This window comes from Beta vulgaris, chromosome 2 (genome assembly GCF_026745355.1).
Source record: "Beta vulgaris subsp. vulgaris cultivar EL10 chromosome 2, EL10.2, whole genome shotgun sequence".
NCBI classification, from domain to species: domain Eukaryota; kingdom Viridiplantae; phylum Streptophyta; class Magnoliopsida; order Caryophyllales; family Amaranthaceae; genus Beta; species Beta vulgaris.
The window spans coordinates 3579866-3599976 of NC_079203.1; the positions used below are offsets into that span (position 1 = coordinate 3579866).

The 20111-nt window shown below is 35.3% G+C and overlaps 7 protein-coding genes across 7 annotated transcripts; 3 read left to right on the plus strand and 4 right to left on the minus strand.

Annotated features, from left to right (window-relative positions):
- The first annotated feature begins 4256 nt into the window (after positions 1–4256).
- Positions 4257–5345, plus strand: LOC130590337 (uncharacterized). Its single transcript, XM_057392519.1, has one exon. It carries the CDS (start codon positions 4257–4259, stop codon positions 5343–5345), a length of 1089 nt encoding a protein of 362 aa, XP_057248502.1.
- Positions 5346–6833: 1488 nt separating this feature from the next.
- On the plus strand, positions 6834–9877 carry LOC104885655 (FAM10 family protein At4g22670). Its single transcript, XM_048639925.2, has 8 exons — positions 6834–6901; positions 6980–7048; positions 7120–7179; positions 7274–7986; positions 8085–8225; positions 8293–8370; positions 8451–8640; positions 9519–9877. The coding sequence occupies exons 4-8, from the start codon at positions 7564–7566 to the stop codon at positions 9875–9877; spliced, it is 1191 nt and encodes a 396-aa protein (XP_048495882.2). The 5' UTR covers positions 6834–6901; positions 6980–7048; positions 7120–7179; positions 7274–7563.
- A 95-nt stretch (positions 9878–9972) lies between these two features.
- On the plus strand, positions 9973–10691 carry LOC130590339 (uncharacterized). The gene is made up of 2 exons (XM_057392521.1): positions 9973–10394; positions 10475–10691. The coding sequence occupies exons 1-2, from the start codon at positions 10066–10068 to the stop codon at positions 10689–10691; spliced, it is 546 nt and encodes a 181-aa protein (XP_057248504.1). The 5' UTR covers positions 9973–10065.
- A 1988-nt stretch (positions 10692–12679) lies between these two features.
- LOC125494626 (uncharacterized) lies at positions 12680–13812 on the minus strand. Its single transcript, XM_048638165.2, has 2 exons — positions 13509–13812; positions 12680–13214 (listed from the first exon to the last, which is right to left on the minus strand). The coding sequence occupies exons 1-2, from the start codon at positions 13788–13790 to the stop codon at positions 12933–12935; spliced, it is 564 nt and encodes a 187-aa protein (XP_048494122.1). The 5' UTR covers positions 13791–13812; the 3' UTR covers positions 12680–12932.
- Positions 13813–14219: 407 nt separating this feature from the next.
- Positions 14220–15549, minus strand: LOC125494625 (uncharacterized). Its single transcript, XM_057393063.1, has 4 exons — positions 15036–15549; positions 14882–14920; positions 14727–14798; positions 14220–14632 (listed from the first exon to the last, which is right to left on the minus strand). Exons 1-4 carry the CDS (start codon positions 15132–15134, stop codon positions 14459–14461), a joined length of 384 nt encoding a protein of 127 aa, XP_057249046.1. The 5' UTR covers positions 15135–15549; the 3' UTR covers positions 14220–14458.
- A 411-nt stretch (positions 15550–15960) lies between these two features.
- Positions 15961–17258, minus strand: LOC130590340 (protein FAR1-RELATED SEQUENCE 5-like). The gene is made up of 2 exons (XM_057392527.1): positions 16905–17258; positions 15961–16118 (listed from the first exon to the last, which is right to left on the minus strand). The coding sequence occupies exons 1-2, from the start codon at positions 17176–17178 to the stop codon at positions 15961–15963; spliced, it is 432 nt and encodes a 143-aa protein (XP_057248510.1). The 5' UTR covers positions 17179–17258.
- A 133-nt stretch (positions 17259–17391) lies between these two features.
- On the minus strand, positions 17392–19183 carry LOC130590318 (uncharacterized). The gene is made up of 2 exons (XM_057392434.1): positions 18866–19183; positions 17392–18214 (listed from the first exon to the last, which is right to left on the minus strand). Exons 1-2 carry the CDS (start codon positions 18929–18931, stop codon positions 17849–17851), a joined length of 432 nt encoding a protein of 143 aa, XP_057248417.1. The 5' UTR covers positions 18932–19183; the 3' UTR covers positions 17392–17848.
- Between the last annotated feature and the right edge of the window lie 928 nt (positions 19184–20111).

Below are 20111 nucleotides of genomic sequence, written 5' to 3' on the forward strand. Positions count from 1 at the left end.
GAACAATTTCTGTGAAATAGTATTTTTGCTAAAAATGCCCGTAAATTGCCTAAAAACACAAAATACGAACCTGAACTGGTAATTCTACGAATTACAGCACACTATATTCACTTGAACATTAACAAGCTTCCTACTATTCTAAACTAACTATTAAACTCATGAATGAACATTCAACTCAATAAATTCCACACCCAAACTAAAAAAAATATCAGAAATCCCAATTCAATTTCAATCTAAAAACCCTAACTTTATAAACTTGAGAAAAACTGAAATTAAATCATGAATTCAACTTACCCACAAACAAGGAAGATTAAGAATGGAGGATGAGACCCACGAGCAACAACAACAACAGCACCAGCTCACGGCGGTGCAGGCGACACCCACGAACAACAAGCATCGACGAAATAGAGAAGGGGAGAGTGGTGCGGATTTTCGATAGCCTCGGAAAACGCCGGCGAAGCGCGACGCAGGCGAGCGAGAGAGAAACCGAGAGTCTGATGGGGAGGAGAGAGAATGGGTTTGGGGTTTTGGATGGAATGGGTTTTCACGGGGAAGGGCAAATGAAACAAGATTGGATTTCTTAGAGTTTGGGTTAGTTTCACTAAACCGACAAAATAACAAGGGGGGGTTTGGTTTTTTTTTTGGGTTTCTAAAAGAAACTGACAATATGAAAGATTGAGAACCCGAATTCGATTTCGATTTTCTATTTGGGTCAAATACCGCTCAACTAAATGCACAAACCCAAAATATAAAATAATATTAATAATAATAACCTTATGAAATTAAACATATAAATATATTACAAACACGACGATATACTTCAACTCCAACTCAAATAAGAATTTCCGAAACATAATTAACTTAATAAACATAATCATCTTTTAAATAAACGCTCTTAAAAACAGGGCTATTACATATATATATATCTAAAAGAAAACATCTATTTTCCTTTTCAAAATATAAGTGATATACTACTATTAAGAGTTTACATTAAAAGTAATTCCACTAAAATATTACCATACGATTAACTAAATAAAGAATATGAGCTATTCACTAATTGCATAGTCGAACTCAATTTCTTTTAAATACACTCGAGAAATATTATTATATAATACGGCTAGTAATCATACTTAGCACTTAATAAAATACACTATAAAATAGGGGTATTACAATATACCACCCTCGCAAAAAGTTTCGTCCTCGAAACTTAAAAATAAACAAAGATAAAAATCCAAACATTTAAAACCAAGAGCTCTAAACTTCGGAATTAAGAGTCAAGCCTACATTTTGCCATCATCTTTGTGTCTCGCTTCAACTCAATGCCTAGGTTCATCGAGGAGCAAAAACTACAAAGGGGCAAACTAGTTGGCATTGAACTCTAATCATTCCATTTCGAGAGATCTCGTTTCAAAACACATCAATTCATTTCTGAACCAAATCAAACTCTTTACTACACAACTTTGAAGCAAATAACTCCACTTTCTCATCATTTTAAAACTAATATTTAGTCATTTGAAAGATATAACAAACTTTCAAACTTCAATCGGATAAATTCTCCTTCTTTCAACCCAAACAATTAATAATAATATAATAGAGCTTTAATCTGAATCAAAGCTATTAAACTATCCCCTCCTCGAAAAGAGTTTTGTCCCCAAAACTCTTACCATGCTTACACCGCACACTCTAACTAATCCTTAAAGATAGAGTCACATATTTTCACATAAACACATTATTACATGGATGAATAAAAGCCATGTAATCACACAAAGCTCAAAGCATAACTAATCTCGAGACGTTTCACGCTTTACTCTCAAGGTAGATCATTTTTATTTCAAATCATCTCAAAAACCATTTCAAATTCCTACGATGATAAGCGAAACTTTCAGTAACTTCACTAAAAGAAATTCTTTTTACATGAAATCCAAAGAGCGACAATGTAATATTAATAAAACATTCGAGATATAAACGCCAATAACTATAATATAATAACAGTCACAACTCCATTACAACCAAAACTATTAGACTCTTCACCCCTTAATTTATCTTACTTCCTTTGAATAAAGAACCAATAATTTACGAATTTCTCATAAAGTAGTTTCCACTTTCCACGTTGGCAAAATAATTCACCTAATTAATACAATAATAGGGGTTATAGACCCACAAACACGCTTCTTATGCGCACTCTTTCATATAATTACCTAAGCATATGGTTTAGCATATATATATATACACATATTTGAATACACGTCAATCACATTAAACAATAACTTCAAATGATTCACATATCATTCATACACAATATTTTGGAATCAAAGGGTCAAGAGTAAGCATCGAGCATGGGAAGATACAAACTCCAAATGGTTCTTCCGAAAAGCAAAAAGTAGAAGAAAGCGCAATCAAATTCTTATGATTAAGTCAGCTGCGGGAAACTGGATATCAGATCAAACGGCAATCCAAAGGGAGATGTTGGAATACTTTGCTCAAATTTATCAAGGTCGGCATCATGACAGTGGTTATTGGGAGGAGCTTTCTACTATAAGGAGTTTGATTCCACAACTATCAGACGATCAACAAAATTCTTTGACAAAACCACTCACGTTTGAGGAAGTGAAGCTAGTAGTATTTCAGATGGGTAGTCTTAAAGCACCGGGGCCAGACGGTATTCCAGCTCAGTTTTATCAGCAATACTGGTCAACGGTGGGTAATGATATTTGGAAGGCGGTCTCTCATTTCTTCTCTTCAGGGTACATGCTCAGGGAATGGAACTACACTAATATCTGTCTTATCCCAAAGACAGACAGACCGGAAGAAGCTAGTCAATTTCGTCCCATAAGCCTATGTAATGTCATTTACAAAATCATATCCAAGGTCATTTCCAACCGTCTTAAACCAATATTGAAGGAGTTGATTTCACCATTCCAAAATGCCTTCGTTCCCGGGAGACAAATGGTTGATAATTGTTTAATCGCTCATGAGTTGGTCAATACTATCAAACAGAAAACAAAAGGCAAACAGCACCTGGCGGCGTTGAAGATTGACATGTTTAAGGCCTATGATAAAGTGGATTGGGACTTCTTAGATTGGCTGTTGTCGCAAATGAGAATTCCAAATAAATGTCGTCATTGGATTATGCAATGCGTCACTACTGTATCTTACTCAATCATTGTCAACGGAGAGCCTACTTCTCGTTTCACACCTACTTGCGGCCTAAGACAGGGAGACCCATTATCCTCCTATCTTTTTATTCTCGTTATGGATGTACTGTCTAGAATGTTAACTAACGGAATGACTGCCAAATCCTTTGAGGGACTTAAAATATCCAGAATGGGTCCCTCAGTGTCACACCTTTTTTTTTTGCAGATGACTCTCTAATTTTCTTCAAAGCAAATTCAAAATCTTGTGATGGAGTGAAGAGTATCTTATCAAAATTCAGTCGATTATCAGGGGAAGTCATCAACTACCATAAGTCCCTTATCATGTTCAGTCCGAATACACCTCATCATTTTCGTCAACAGATGCGAAATTTAGTAAACACCCCAGTTGCAAGTTCTCTTGGGAAATATTTGGGTGCGAATATCGAAGTGAATGGCAGGAATTCCAGAATGTTTCATCCGTTGGTCGAAAAAGTTGAAAAAAAGCTCTCAAGTTGGCATAGTATCTCCCTCTCGCTTGCTGGGCGAATCATCCTGATTAATAGCATCCTCTCTATGCTCAGCCTCAATATTCTCAGCATTTTCCTCATTCCAAAGATCTACAGCAGACCGGTTGAACTCCATCTTTGCAAGATTTCTGTGGGCTGGTACAAGTGATAAAAAACCGATCTTCTGGAAAGGAAAGTCAACGCTGGAGCTACCTAAGAGTAGTGGAGGGCTCGGTATAAGAAATTACATCTCTTTAACAAAGCGTTACTTGCAAAGCAAGCAATCAGAATTCATAACTCCGGTCACTCTCTAATATCTCAATTATATATAGCAAAATATAAGGCATCACCAGTCAACTTGACTCTCAACAAGTCCAAATTAGGGAGAGTTTCTTGGGGCTTTAGGGGACTCTGCCGGGCTGTTCAAGATTGTGCGGGAGGATTCACTAAAATAATAGGTGATGGCTCGGACACCATAATATTAGAAGATAATTGGGTTACGGGAGATCCCATCAAACTTAAACCAGGAATTCAACTGCAAGAGAGAGGGATTCGCACCGTTAAGGATTTGGTGGTAGCTAATCAAAGGAGGTGGAATTCGGAACTCATCTGGAAGATGTTTGTACCAGAATCGGCCATTAGGATCCTAACAACCTACATTCCTAAGGAGAATATTCAAGATTACTTTGCATGGAGTGGATCTAGGCATGGGGGTTTCCGGGTAAAGGATGCTTATGTATTCCTTCTAGGGCTGCGAGGAAGTCTTGAATCCAATTATACTAAAAGGAGGTTCTGGAGTAAACTCTGGGCTTCTGACCTTAGACCCAAATGGAAAGTTTTTATCTGGAGGCTTCTCCAGAGAGCCCTAGCCGTCAAGTGCAACTTAGAAAAGCGTAATATTGCCATCAGTGTTAACTGCAGCATATGCCATCAATCTCCAGAGGACGAAAGACACCTATTCAGAGATTGTGATATTTCTTCTCGAATATGGTCTGCCTCGGTTCTGGGCATTAACACTAGGTCAAGTGTATACATTCCGATTAAAGATTGGATCCGAAATTTCTTATTGCTCTTTTGGAGGGAAGATGGGTTAAAATCTGAACGGGTAAGAGAGTTTGTTACTACTCTCTGGTCAATATGGCTTTATCGAAACAATATTGTGTTTAATAATCTAGCTGAACATCCGGTAGATATACTTAATAAGAAGAGAATTCTTCTCGAAGAAGTTGATGAAAGCAACAAAATAACAAGACAGCAGCTTAAGAGGGGTTTAGTTGAATATGATGCTCAACAGAGGGTCCCACCTCTTCTTTATACCGATCAACCAGCAGTATGCTTAGTTCTGGTGGATGGATCTTGGAAGAGACATAAGCTACATTTTCCAAAAGCAGGAATAGGGTGGACGGCTTATATGAACGGGGAAAAGATATTGGAGGGGAATGCCATAGTTTCAGCTTCTTCTTCTCTACAAACTGAAGCCCTAGCAGTGTATCGGGGTCTTTACGAAGCTTTCTCAAAAGGAGTCCGAAATATTCAACTTCATTCAGATTCAGCGGAAGTTGTGCGTGCAGTGAATAGTTTACAGCAACCAGTAGAGATTGCCACAATTATGCATGATTTCAGGGCTCTGTCACAACGAGTTCCTAAATGGGGAATTAAGTGGGTTCGAAGAGAAGATCTTGTTGTAGCTCATAAGTTAGAGTAGCGGCTAGGTTAGGTAAATTACTTTAATATGCCTGTTTGCTCTTGTTGCCAAAAAAAAAAAAAAAAAAAAAAAAAAAAAAAACAAAATTCCTAAATACTCTTGAAATTGAAAACAACAACAAAAAGGAGAATTTACAGCGCAAAATTAAAAAACGCAATGAACATGGAATAAGAATCAACACAAAAAAGCGAAACCGATTATGGAAGAAGCGAAACCAGGAAGATCTAGAGGAGAGATACATGTGCGAAGTCGACACAAAAAGCACCTAACTTCAATTTCCTTCAAATCATAAAACCTAAATAAATAAAAGATCCAGAATACCAGGAAGAAGCGAAACCGATGAAGAAGGGTCTTTAATTTTCTGCTTCTTTACTGACGCACGACCGCCATTGTCGTTGATGAAGAGGAGCGAAAAAGTGAAGATATGAAGTCGCCTGAGAAGCGTGAAGTCCGCCTGAGTCGCGCGAAGTCAAGTTGAAAAGCACGAGGTCGCCGGTTAATTTGAAGATCTAGAGGAGAGAGAAAACGAAACAGAAAGAGTGTGCTTGGAGGTTGGGAGAAAACCCTAGCGGCGCACAATATGATAGAAGAGAGAGTGTGCTTGGAGGCGTTGAGAGAAAACCCTGACCGCGCGCACAGGATGAGAGGAGAGAGAGTGTGCTTGGAGGAGAGCTGATATACCCATAACAGCTATTGGGCAGCAGTTGCCCATAACAGGGGCAATTTAGTAATTTCCCATGCTACAGTACCCCCCAAAAAGAACCACCTGAATTTATTTCTTTTTGGGTTTCAAAAAAAAGAAACGGAAAACAGAGAGGAAAAGAGTTTGAGAGTGCGAAACCAAAAAAACCAAAAAAAACCAAAATTTTCATGCGAAATCATGAAATAAGAAGTGAAGTGTTGAAATCTTCTATCATCAACAAAGCGATGGTGTAGAAAGTGCTGTAAAAAACGTGGAGGAAGGTTGTCCAATTGTGAAATTTGGAAATTGTCATTGATTGAAGGGTTGAAGAAGAAAAGTTGCAATTGAGGTAATTTATGTTTTCGTTGAAGGTTTATATATATGTAATTTGAATATTTTAGGGTAAATTGTTGATATGGTTGAAATTTCTGTGATGTTTTTGTTTGTTTTTCAGCTTAAATTTGTTTAATTATTTTGTTATTTGTACGAAAAATGTAGATGTGTGTGTAGGTGTTGTATTCGAAAATTAATCGAAATTCATGAGAAACGTTCGTTTGTGTTTTTGACAGCCCTTTGATCGATCATGTTCTGATCTGTTATTTTTTTTCTTTAAATACTTGAATACTTGAATGGTTTTTGACAGCACTTGCTACTTGAATGGTTTGTGTTGCAATTATTTGATCTGTTTTTGGGTTGCAATTGTTTGTGTTGTGAATGTTGTTAATTGTAGGAAATTTAGGGTTTAGGATATAATTTAATGTTTAATGTTATCATGTTTAGGATATAATTGTATAATTGTAATGTAGGGATAATGAGGAAGAGTGGTGGAAGGTCGAGTGATAGGGAGTATGTTGCAGAAGCTGAATGTTTGGAGGTAATGTAATTGATAAATGGTGATTTGTTGATTTTGGTGAAATTTTGAGACATAACTCTGAAAATTTGACAGCAGCAGGAAGGTGGTAGGAAATATAAATCGAAGAAGAAGCGTAAGAGCTTAAGGGACGATGGAGTTAGGAAGCAGGTAATAAAAAAATATGAATGAAGAAATCATGAAGGTTGTTGTAATGATATTGAAAACATGTATGTATGCAGGGTGGAAAGCGTAAAAAAGTGGTAGATAAAAAACTTGTATTGAGTGCAGAGATATTCAGAGTGAGTTAAAATATTTACGATGTTTTGTTGGTATAACATAGATTGTTAATATGATGCAAAAGTGATATAAAGTGATATATAATTGGGTTTGCAGGGTATAGAAAAATCTGTAGGCGGTGAAGTGAAGTCGCGTGGTGAAGTGCTGAAAACACAACTAGCTAAGTGTAAAGGGGCGCAAGCAAATGTAAACTGTAGGGTTGAGACCTTAGGTAAAATTATTGGTGGTTTTTGTGAGATGAAAAGGCAATGGGTTAGAGACATGGGTTTTGAGGGATTACTTTATTTGAGGGGGAAGAGATTACCACGGAATTTTTGCTATTGGTTGATGACATTGGTAGACACTTGTAGGAATGTGATAATGTTCCCGGGGGGATAGAGTACCCTATGGATAAGCGACAGGTGCATTGGGTATTAGGTATACCTCATGGACCGAAAAGAGTTCCACTTGTAGCACGAAATGAAAATGTTAAGAGGGCAGTACTAGAAATACAGCAGAAGTATGGTTCGTCAGTTGGTATTCCTATGGTAAAGGTAATTGAGAAGGTTGAGGGGATAAGTAATTCGGATGAAGTTGAATTCAAGACTGCATTCTTGATGCTTGCTTTGTGTGATTTTTTGTGCCCAACAACATGTAGAAGGTTAGAGAGTGACTTAGTGGTTGCATCAACATTGGCCGTGGATGCTCACAAATATGATTGGGCGTCGCTTGTATTGGATAAGTTATTAGTACATGCGCGTCACTTTGCGGAAAAGTTTTACAGGGAAGGGTATGCGAAAGGTTGTGGAGGTTGCACGTATTTTCTTGCGGTTAGTGATATATTATAATTGTGTATTTATTATATTTGGATATGTATGTTTGTAGATGAGATGATAGAATATTTTATTGTCTTGCAAAATTGATATAGATGATGTACCTTGATCGATTGCATCGTCCTCCTGTGCGTTGGGGATTATTTCCGAGGTTAAAAGCGTGGTCTGCGAAAGATGTGACTGAAGCGAAAGAAGCTGATCGACAAAGTGGGAAGGGAGATTATGGGAATATTGGGGTATGAATTATGGTTTGTTGTATGTTACATATTAGGTAAAATATCCTAACTTATATCTTGTCATTAGTGCATTGACTTGGCGTACGGTGAGAAACATCCGTTAGTTGCGAGAGACACGATGGGACCTCAATGCATGTCTTATGAGGTAGTAACTTATTGTTACTGTTGAGCATTTTAAACTTTTAAATTTTGTACATTACAAAAGTTTGCAATAATGATGACCAGATTGCTGCTCTTGTGTTGAGTGGAATGGGATTGGAAATTAATCCATTGCACCGTAATCGTAATGCATTTGATGATAATTTGGATTCGGATTCTGATCACGGCCCAAGTCGTAATCGCCGAAGGGGGCCAAGGGACAAGCTTAACCCTTATCAGCGCAAAATGCAGAAGAAACGTGTTGAAGAATGTCGAGGTTTTATGAATAGCAATAACATAATTTATTATTTTAATCTTGAACTGGACTTCATATATGTTATTTATATATTATGAAAACTAGGTTATTTGAATCTATGAATAACTATGTCTTTTTATTTGAATCTTGAACTGGACTTCATATATGTTATTTATATATTATGAATACTATGTTGCAAACTTTGAATCTTGAACTGGACCTGATATATGTTATTTATATATTATGAAAACTATGTTGTTATGTTTGAATCTTGAACTGGACCTCATATATGTTATTTATATATTATGAAAACTATGTTGTTATGTTTGAATCTTTAACTGGACCCTCATATATGTTATTTATATATTATGAAAAGTAGGTTGTTATCTTTCAATCTTGAACTGGACCTCATATATGTTATTCTTATATTATGAAAACTATGTTGCAATCTTTCAATCTTGAACTGGACTTCATATATGTTATTTATATATTATGAATACTATGTTGCAAACTTTCAATCTTGAACTGGACTTCATATATGTTATTTATATATTATGAATACTATGTTGCAAACTTTCAATCTTGAACTGGACTTCATATATGTTATTTATATATTATGAAAACTATGTTGCAATCTTTCAATCTTGAACTGGACCTCATATATGTTATTTATATATTAAGAAAACTATGTTGCAAACTTTCAATCTTGAACTGGACCTCATATATGTTATGTATATATTATGAAAACTATGTTGCAAACTTTCAATCTTGAACTGGACCTCATATATGTTATTTATATATTATGAAAACTAAACTTTCAATCTTGAACTGGACCTCATATATGTTATGCGTGTTTATTATGCGTGTTTATGAAATGCTATATCATGTTGTATGTGAAGGTGTTGAAGGTGAAGATGAATGTGGTGGAGGAAGTGAAAGTGGTATGGGAGGTGTGGGAGGCAGTGGTATGGGAGATGTGGGAGGCAGTGGTGGCGTGGGAGGTGTGGAAGGCAGTGGTGGCGTGGGAGGTGTGGAAGGCAGTGGTGGTGTGGGAGGCAGTGGTGGTATGGGTGGTGTGGGAGGCAGTGGTGGTGTGGGTGGCAGTGGTGGCATGAGAGGTGTGGGAGGCAGTGGTGGTGTGGGTGGCAGCGGTGGTGTGGGAGGTGTGGGAGGCAGTGGTGGTGGGGTGGCAGTGGTGGTGTGGGAGAAAATGGTGGTCTGGGAGGGGAGGAAGGCAGTGTTGGTGGTGTGGGAGTAAGTGGTGGTCTGGGAGGAGGAAGTGAAGGAAGTGAAGGCAGTGGAGGAAGTGAAGGCAGTGGAGGAAGGCAACATGGCAGTGGTGGTATCGGAGGAGTAAGGGAAGGCAGTGGTGGCAGTGGTGTAGGAAGTGCAGCAGCAAGTTCGTCTATAAGTAGGGTGATAAAGTTGGTGAGTCAACGGATAAAAATGTTGAGTGATGATGGTGATTGTGATGGTGGACCTAGTACATCGAGGTATGAGTGGGGATTTGCATTCGATCCCCCTGTTGTTGGAGACAATTTAGGTCCTGAAAGCTCTGCGGCGGGAAACTTGGAAACCATATCAGGAAGCTTAGGAAGCTTGTCGCGAACAATAGGATCATCGAAAGTGAAGAAGAGTAGGAGGAAGCGGGTTACAAGAGCCAGTGCAAGGATACGTGATAAGGAATTTAATGTTCAACTTATACCTAGAGAGTATCCAAACTTCAAGTCAAAGCTAATGAAGTTTATTTATGCTGAAAAACCGGACGCCAATGCGTAAGTTTATCTATTTTATCAAGTAGTACACAGGTATTTATAGTAACATTGATGTGTATTTGATGGTTTGATGGTTTCAGGGAAGAAGTCGTAATGGTAAAATGTGGGACATTGGTTGCTACCTTAGAAGAATGCAAGACAGTGCTTGGTGGGAAGAAATTATATTCATTAACTCACTTATTAATGAACTTGGACTCGGTTTTGAATAGTAGTGGGAAGAAATTATATTTACAAAAAAATAATACGTTGACCAACTTATATTCGTCTACTAATACTCAACTTATATTCGTCTACTAATACTCAACTTATATTTGTCTACTATTTTAACTAATATTATATTTACTTACTTATATCATGTTCGTCTACTATAATATAAAATTCACTAGATGATATTCGTCTACTTCTATATTATATCATATCGTGGAGGTTTATATATGTGTAATACTCACAATTCTATATCATATTATAGTATATTCATAGTATTAGTATTATACTATTTTCAATGTATTGTCTATACATAACACTACTATTATGTATAGTATTATATGTATAGTGTAATGGTATTATCTATGCTTAATCATAGTATTTTATGTATTAATCATAGTATTATATGTATAGTATAATGGTTTAAATCAGAGTATTATGATATATATGTTTATTACAATGGTATTGTCTATGTATAATAAAACTATTATATGTGTAGTATATTGGTATTGTCTATTATGATATCGTGGACGTTATATATTACACTTATGTTTATTACGATATAGTATAGTATTATACTATTATATGTGTATATGAAACTTATTACCATTTATTATGTAATAGTCTTCAATTGTTATTATTAACATTTACATCTTCCACTAGTCTTCAATTGTTATTATTATTAATATTTATTATATACCATGTTATTCTACCTTACTTTTTAAAGTTCAACATATTATTATAGTTATTATAGTACTCACATCACTCACTATAATACTATAATAATAGATATAATAATACTAGAGATTGTATACTATGGTTATATATCTAAGAAAGTAATTGAATTTATTGGACCTTATTCCACCTTATTTTAGATATGATAAACTTCTTGCACGATATGATATGAAATAAGTGTAATCAGACAACATAGGTTTCAGATATGATAACATATAATAGAATATAACTATGATATTTATGTTTATTATAATGGTATTGTCTATGTATAATTAAACTAGTATATGTGTAGTATAATGGTATTGTCTATTACGATATCGTGGACGTTATATATTACACTTATGTTTATTACAATATAGTATAGTATTATACTATTATATGTGTATATGACACTTATTACCATTTATTATAGTACTCACATCACTCACTATAATACTATAATAATAGATATAATAATACTAGAGATTGTATACTATGGTTATATATCTAAGAAAGTAATTGAATTTATTGGACCTTATTCCACCTTATTTTAGATATGATAAACTTCTTGCACGATATGATATTAAATAAGTGTAATCAGACAACATAGGTTTCAGATATGATAATATATACTCCAAATTATAAGGCATCAAGATAACTAAATTATTTGTTGCAATTTTATATTATCAAGATAAGCTTATAGGTAATTTTACATTATCAATACAATATTTAATGTCAACTCTTATTACCCATGCAAAACTACCTAAAATTAACTAAATTATTAATCTGTGTGCAAAAACCTTAAACGACTTATATTTTGAAACGGAGGGAGTATTAGAATATAACATAGTAATGTAGTTATTAAATTGCAAATACGATATGATATGATTATACAAATGTCCAATAATTAATGTTATATAATAAAGGTTTATCATATCTTTTATAGTATTTCCTTACACATATTATACAAACTTTCAAAAGCGTGCGTGACACTCTTTTACTATATCCTTAGTTATATAACAAGAGTACACAGTTTTATAAATTATCATATCTTTTCACTTATATATCATATCATGGGCCTTTTATATCAGACCACTAGAATTAGATATCATATCGGTTTTGTAATATCATATTAAGCTGCGTTTTGTAACTGATATTTAATTTTTTTCTATTTCACCCCATCCCAAACTGATATGATTCATTACCCATACTCATATGATTTTGTACACAACTGATATGATTATGTAGACAAGTACTAATATGATCAATACAACGTATATGATTCATTTATTGTTTCGAATTTTTTCGAACATAACCGATAATACATTACTTTTGAGTTACATAATAACTCATTTCACGTTCCTACACAAAACTTATCAGTTACATATACTAATACATTAGACTTCATATACTAATATTACATTAGACTTCATATACTAATATTACATTAGACTTCATATACTAATATTACTTACGACTTCATATACTAATATTACTTACGACTTCATATACTAATATTACTTAATACTTCATATACTAATACATTACTTTTCATCTACTAATACATTAAGAAAACACATAGATTAATACATCATAATAAGAGTACTTAGATTTACAATCTTAACCTCCCAAATAATTAATAACTACGTAGATGACGTCCCCATCAAGAACACCTTGACTATCAAAGGTACCTTCAAGGTCAACACGTGCCTGTTCATGGTACAAAGAAACAATACTGGGCTCTATTCCCTCCATAGAAGCCCACAACATAGCAAGTCTTTGTAGTTTAGTAGTGCATTTCATCCGGAATATCCTTACTGTGGGCTTCGTTTGTAGATCACGCATTGTAACGAAGTAATAGTCGCGATCAATATCCACATCAGCGGCAACACTTTTTCCTGACTGAAGTAAACGTTAGATTTTAGTCCAATTTTCAAAGTAACATGGAAACAAATAAAACACAAACATTAATTTTCAACATAATGTATAATTCAAATAATTAATTTTTAATATAACTGTTTAAGTTTTTTACATTTCTAATTCAAATTTTTTTTTAACTAATAATATGTCAACTAACAAAATGCGTAGTTACAACATGCCTACTACTTACTAACATATTATTAATTCTTTCACATAATAAAAAGAAAATTTCTTATTCAAACATACTACATAATATAACTTCTTTCACATAGTTACCTTTGAATAAGCTAGCACGAGCTCAGTGTCATCAAACCCGTAAACAAACGAATTTGTGTCCGGTCTTAAGAACTGACCCCTACACATGAGGTAGATGTCATCGGGGTCCACCCCTACGTGCGTAGCGTAAAATGAATATAACTTCGCAAGTGGAGTATGTACACCCAACACATACGACACACTAAAATCAGCAAGATCTCCTGATTTCACTATTAGTTTTACCACTTTTTCTTCTTCAATATTACCCATCTCACTCATATTAATATTACCCTTCTCACTCATTTTTTCACTTAGAGAATAGTAGAAGCTTGTTTCATAAACTTACGTGCAACAACCTTATAAAGACTTTCACTAGTAGTAATTAATGACTTCAACACACCACCATCTATCAAACTTCAATGCTTTGTCTCTAATTTGATTGCCACTTAAGGAATAAAACCACACGTGGCCTAGCCCATTTGCAATATTTGTGCCAATTAACTTCAATGCATATATTCTAATTTGTTTGCCACTACAAATATGAAACCACACGTGGCTGCTAGCCCATTTGCAATTAAGTAGCCCAATTTTCTCAAAACACAATCTGGCCCACACATTACAAAACGGCCATAATTCCATTTCATTTGGTTTATTTCTCAATTTCTCCCCAACTCTTTTAATGTTTATGTTAAACATAATTTCCTAAATTTTCATAATTTCAAAATTACAAAATTACACTCTAAATAGTCACATAAATTACACTCATGAACTAGATTTTCGTAACATCCTCCCAAAATAGTGAATGAAAGTATCACATAATATTCAATGTTGTCACTTCTAAGCAAGCTATATAACAAAACATAATTCTATTTGATGCCAAAAATTAAGATTATAAATATAACCACATTTTAGTGACCACATTACAGCTTTTTGTCATCCATAAATTTTACATAACTTCAAACCACATTTCTTCACATTCTTCCAATGCTCAACTCAAGCATATCATTCGAACCAACGTACGATCTACTTGTTTCACCATCGCGACTACCTAACAATCGTGTAAAATATCCTATAGAACCATCTCCATCAACCAACTCAATACCTCCAACGGAGATAGGAAAATCTGGATCCTCCATATTTATCTCCTACAAATATATATGAAAAATTCTAAAGTTTAAAGTTACATTCTTCTCTATATTCTTCTCTATAAGTTAAAAATGAAAAAGTTACATTATATACCTGTGGCCCCGCACTTGGTGTAGCCGTCATTCCTGAACATTCTCCTTCGCCTACACCATTCAAGTTCAGCTCCTACCACCCACAAATAATTTTAGTTAATACAACTTAATTTGTACAATTAAACTTCCACCCACTACCACTACCAATTTCTTTACCTTACACCTCGGTGTAGCAACTGCGACATTCAAATCAACCTGGACAAATTATGCAATTTATCGAATTAAAACCTAACATTTATCGCATTACAACCATACCCAAACAACTACATCATAATTTAATAAAACATGTCTAACCAATGCCGATAATTACCTTCTTCCTCCTAGGTCTCTTGGCCGCCCTCGACTTGCTTGCCTTAGATTTCGAAGCTATCTTTCTCTTCGCTTCTTCTGCAACAGATACATACCGCATACCTCGAGTTCGATGTGCAACCTTCTTGCAAGGTGGATCTTTCACATTATGCAATGGTGCATCCACAGCAACTTTCCCCTTCTTCTTCTTCCCATTTTGACCCACAGATGGAGACCAAACTCGTTATTCTTCTGCTTAACCACAGAATTGGGAGTCATATCTATATCCCCTTCAAGCATCCGCCTCATTACCATGGCACTTGTCTCCTCAACCCGCAAGTTCATGAGGTCAAACATTTCTACTACAACAGCAATATTCTCCTCATACTTTGAAGCCTTCTCACAAATTGGAACAAATTTGTCAAAAATATAATCATATCTACGAACCTCATCTGTTTTCGAAGGGTCGTGATAAGCCACCTTAACCCTCGTATGTTTTCTATGAACATCTTTTCTCCACCGCCTCAAAATATATTTTTTTGGACCTCTAACTGGTCATGAATCTCATATACATAATCATGTGACGACACATGATTCCATTGCACTCAAATAACTTGCATGCACAACTTACATCCTTTGTACTAGAGTCAAACGTAACCTTGTACATCCTCTTTTTTTTGGAAACAATCTCTTTTCTTGTGTTTTACATCTTACCCACACCCTATCTTGAACATAATGTTCCAAAACATTATCTGAAACTACATTTCTTTCCCTGCACATTCAAATATAAGGACCTAGTGCACTCTCTTTGAACCTCCTTAAATTTATTGTCAGTGTATATCTTCTGGTATATAGCTTCAACAGAAAAATCAGTTTCAAGTGTCCTCACATACCTGGCTGAATTTGCGTCGTTCTCCTTCTCGTCATTTGCGCGAACCTCCATCGCTTCACAATACTCTCCGCAAACTCATACAACGAGTGTGTTTGTTCACATACCCGTCAAAGAAGCTGTTTATACTCTCTACTCTTTGTGTAGTCTTCATTCCCGCCCAAAACATGTGTCTCATGTATGCAGGAACCCACATTTCTCTTTCCCGATATAAACCTATAATATATAATATATAAATAACATATATGAAGTCCAGTTCAAGATTCAAAGATTGCAACATAGTTTTCATAATATAAATATAACATATATGAGGTCCAGTTCAAGATTCAAAGATAACAACATAGTTTTCATAATATATAAATAACATATATGAGGTCCAGTTCAAGATTGAAAGATTGCAACATAGTTTTCATAATATATAAATAACATATATGAGGTCCAGTTCAAGATTGAAAGTTTGCAACATAGTTTTCATAATATATACATAACATATATGAGGTCCAGTTCAAGATTGAAAGTTTGCAACATAGTTTTCTTAATATATAAATAACATATATGAGGTCCAGTTCAAGATTGAAAGTTTGCAACCTAGTTTTCATAATATAAAAATAACATATACGAGGTCCAGTTCAAGATTTCAAAGATAACAACCTAGTTTTCATAATATAAAAATTACATATATGAGGTCCAGTTCAAAATTCAAAGATAACAACCTAGTTTTCATAATATATAAATAACATGTATGAGAGGTCCAATTCAAGATTGAAAGATTGCAACATAGTTTTCATAATATATAAATAACATATATGAAGTCCAGTTCAAGATTGAAAGTTTGCAACATAGTATTCATAATATATAAATATCATATAACAGGTCCAGTTCAAGATTCAAATAATAAGACATAGTTTTCATATTATTAAATAACATATATGAAGTCCAGTTCAAGATTCAAATAATAAGACATAGTTTTCATAATATATAAATAAGATATATAAATCTTACCTCCAAGCCAACCATTGTCAACAAGATCATACTTTGCAATTACATTGTTCCAATTCTCCTCAAATTCAGAAGGATCTAAGCTATCATATATGGCATAAAGAAGATCATCCTTAATATCTTGATATTTCTCAAACATGCCTAGCTTTGAGCAAAACTTTTCAGTTATGTGCCACAAACACCATCGATGTCGAGCTTCGGGCATAGATGTAAGCAATGCCTTCCGCATTGCCGCATCTTGATCTGTAAGAATGCCCATTGGACTTTTACCACCCATGCAACTTAGCCATGTAGAGAAAACCCACTCATAAGTCTCCGTATTCTCGTGAGAAATTAATGCACAACCTAGTAAAATACTCTGCCATGATGTTAACCCCTACAAAGTTAGCAAATGGCAACTCATACTCGTTAGTCAAATACGTTGCATCAAAACAAACCACATCTCCAAACTCTTCATATGCTACTCTACTTCGAGCATCAACTCATAGAATATTTTAATGTCATATCGTCATCCAATCTATGCATACTAAAAAAATTTTGATTGTCAGAACTCATTTTGTTGAAATACTTTAGCATAGCATTCGCATCACCTTCTTTAAGTTTCAACCGTTTCACCTTACTCACTTCATTGCGCAAATCGCGTTCAGTTACTACCCAATCCTCTACCCCGTTCCTCTCCCTAGCAAGGCATCCGTGAATTTGTGGTATCTTCAACCCCGAGTTATAATCGTTAAAAAGTTTCCTTCTAACATGATTATACAACTCCTCTTTCCTATACATACTAATGTATCGAGACTTTGACGGCGTTGGCTCGTGGTTTTTATGTTCATTCATAACTTTCTTAACTTCCCACTCCCCTTCTTCATTACAAGTAGCATACATCATGGCAGTACAATCACATTTCTTTGACTTCTTCGTAGCTAAATCATCATCAATCACAGAATCTGTCACCACCCTACCCCGTTTACCCGTTTCCTCCTATCCGGCCTACCATAACATTCACAAGTCCATGTTGTATTACGCCTCTTCCTTTCTTCACAACCTGCTTTTCTTCTATATGCCCCACCCGAACGCACAACCCCAAATCCTTCCTGCTTCCCATATTTTTTATAAAAACTATCCACCGCTTCCAAGTTAGGGAATACCATGCCCACAAACGGTGCAGGCACAACCTCATTTGCCCCTATTTTGCACCCACTCACCTTCCCAGTAGGAGTTAAAGCAACAATCTCGTTGCCTTGCACTTCATCTATGCCTTCCACAAGAACATCTCCCACATACATGTCTCCATTTATTTCAACTAAATCAACATCCTACATGTTAATCACAAACAAACAATACGACAAACTTACATCCACCCATCCTTCAATTATAATACACCACCCATCCTTCAATTATAATACACCAATTCATGATACACAATCTCATACAATTATAACCAGATTCTTTAACCTACAATTATAATACACCAATTCATGCTACACAATTTCATACCAACAAACCAAATTCTACATGCTTCAATTATAATACACCATTTCATCATACAATGTCATAACAAATAACCATATTCTACATCCTTCAATTATAATACACCATTTCATGATACACAATTTCAAACCAAATACCCACATTCTACTTCCTTCATTTTTCATACAACAACATCAAAAACAACAAATTGCTTTATTTCATAAAATTATTTCTACTTTTCTCATCTCATCTTCACAACATTCATCTCATCTTCACAACATTCATTATTTTATAGAACTAACGCAAATTCTTCTACTATTACATGTATAACAAACGGATACTTTCTCCCATTACTTGTCATTGTATAAATTTACACATTTTTTCCTAAATTTTCAGAACAATTGTAATATAACCTAAATTCAATTCATCATTCATCATTCTTAATCATGTAAAACAAACTTAATAACACATAATTACAAAAATTTTAGCCACAATACCTCTTGCTCAATGGAGATCATCTTTCCATCAACACTTGCTCCAGCTCCAGCTTCATCTTCTTCCATCTTCCAAACGGCTATATTTCACCTTTTTTCTTTCCCTCTGTTTTGGCTGTCACAATTTCCTTTTTATCTCTCCTTCTGTTTTGGCTGTCACAATTTCCTTTTTATATCTCCTTATATCTTCCCTCTTTCTTTAGTTAGTTTCTGTTTTCCCCCCTATTACTTTTTTACCCTTACTTTTCCCTCTAATATCAAATATACCCCTGTTATGGGAAACTGTTTGCCCATAGCTGTTATGCAAGGATACTTTCTCGTGCTTGGAGGTTGGGAGAAAGTAAAATGAAAGGCATTATTTTATATGGGAAATGATTTGCACCGGATCCCATATAAGGTGGGACGCAAATTTAAAAAAATTTAACTCTTATTGTAACTATTATTTGCGTCACACATTGGTGAAGGTCCGACACACATTTTATCTGCGTCGCACTATAGGGCTAATCCGACGCACATTGTCAGATCCAAAAACCAACACCTTACACTAGTAGAATAATTGCTAATTGCTGCGGTGGTATTGCTGCGATTTTACCCATACGCAGCAATATATCACGTAAAAATAAAATGAAAATATAAAATAGACATATTGCTACGGTTTCAGCAAAAAACCGCAGCAATATATGTCAACGTGAAAATTTTCAAACTTAAGTTGATTTTTTTTACCAGCTCTATCGCTGCGGTTTTCAGCTAAAAACCGCAGCAATATATTGTTTTAAAATAACATGCGCGACCCATCTAGGGTTTTATTCCTTTGCCCTTTTTAACAACTCCCAGCCGCTTTTAAACCTTCTCTCCTCACTCTCTCTCCTCTCTCCCTCTCATTCCCTCCTCATCAGTTTAAACGCCGTGTCGCTCTCTCTCCTCTCTCTCCTCACTCTCTCTCTCCTCATTCTCTCTCATCTCCACATCGACGACATGTCTTGTGTAAGGTCGGTATTATGACCGACGATGATTTCTCCGTCTTCGATTCGTCTTTCTCCATCAGCATTGATTTCTCGATCGATCGTTAGTCCACACCAGATCGACGATGATTTCTCCGTGATTTATCCGATCGATGCTTCGCAATTTCACATCTCTCCACCAACGTTAGTCCGCACGAGATGCTCGCATCTCTCCACCAACGTTAGTCCGCACCAGATGCTCGCATCTCTCCACCAACGTGGTTCGCATTCGCATCTCCCCACCATTC

Excerpts from the sequence above, each read along its gene's own strand:
- LOC130590337 (XM_057392519.1), top strand. The coding sequence starts at position 4,257 with ATGTTTGTACCAGAATCGGCCATTAGGATCCTAACAACCTACATTCCT.
- LOC104885655 (XM_048639925.2), top strand. The coding sequence starts at position 7,564 with ATGGATAAGCGACAGGTGCATTGGGTATTAGGTATACCTCATGGACCG. Across the intron at positions 8,371-8,450 it reads CTCAATGCATGTCTTATGAG|ATTGCTGCTCTTGTGTTGAG; the intron begins GTAGTAACTTAT and ends AATGATGACCAG. Across the intron at positions 8,641-9,518 it reads ACGTGTTGAAGAATGTCGAG|GTGTTGAAGGTGAAGATGAA; the intron begins GTTTTATGAATA and ends TTGTATGTGAAG.
- LOC130590339 (XM_057392521.1), top strand. The coding sequence starts at position 10,066 with ATGTTGAGTGATGATGGTGATTGTGATGGTGGACCTAGTACATCGAGG. Across the intron at positions 10,395-10,474 it reads GAAAAACCGGACGCCAATGC|GGAAGAAGTCGTAATGGTAA; the intron begins GTAAGTTTATCT and ends TGATGGTTTCAG.
- LOC125494626 (XM_048638165.2), bottom strand. The coding sequence starts at position 13,790 with ATGAGTGAGAAGGGTAATATTAATATGAGTGAGATGGGTAATATTGAA. Across the intron at positions 13,215-13,508 it reads TCGTGCTAGCTTATTCAAAG|TCAGGAAAAAGTGTTGCCGC; the intron begins GTAACTATGTGA and ends CGTTTACTTCAG.
- LOC125494625 (XM_057393063.1), bottom strand. The coding sequence starts at position 15,134 with ATGCGGTATGTATCTGTTGCAGAAGAAGCGAAGAGAAAGATAGCTTCG. Across the intron at positions 14,799-14,881 it reads TTGCTACACCGAGGTGTAAG|GAGCTGAACTTGAATGGTGT; the intron begins GTAAAGAAATTG and ends TGTGGGTGGTAG. Across the intron at positions 14,633-14,726 it reads CACCAAGTGCGGGGCCACAG|GAGATAAATATGGAGGATCC; the intron begins GTATATAATGTA and ends ATATATTTGTAG.
- LOC130590340 (XM_057392527.1), bottom strand. The coding sequence starts at position 17,178 with ATGGGTGGTAAAAGTCCAATGGGCATTCTTACAGATCAAGATGCGGCA. Across the intron at positions 16,119-16,904 it reads TGACAATGGTTGGCTTGGAG|GTTTATATCGGGAAAGAGAA; the intron begins GTAAGATTTATA and ends TATATATTATAG.
- LOC130590318 (XM_057392434.1), bottom strand. The coding sequence starts at position 18,931 with ATGGAAGAAGATGAAGCTGGAGCTGGAGCAAGTGTTGATGGAAAGATG. Across the intron at positions 18,215-18,865 it reads TGATCTCCATTGAGCAAGAG|GATGTTGATTTAGTTGAAAT; the intron begins GTATTGTGGCTA and ends ATTAACATGTAG.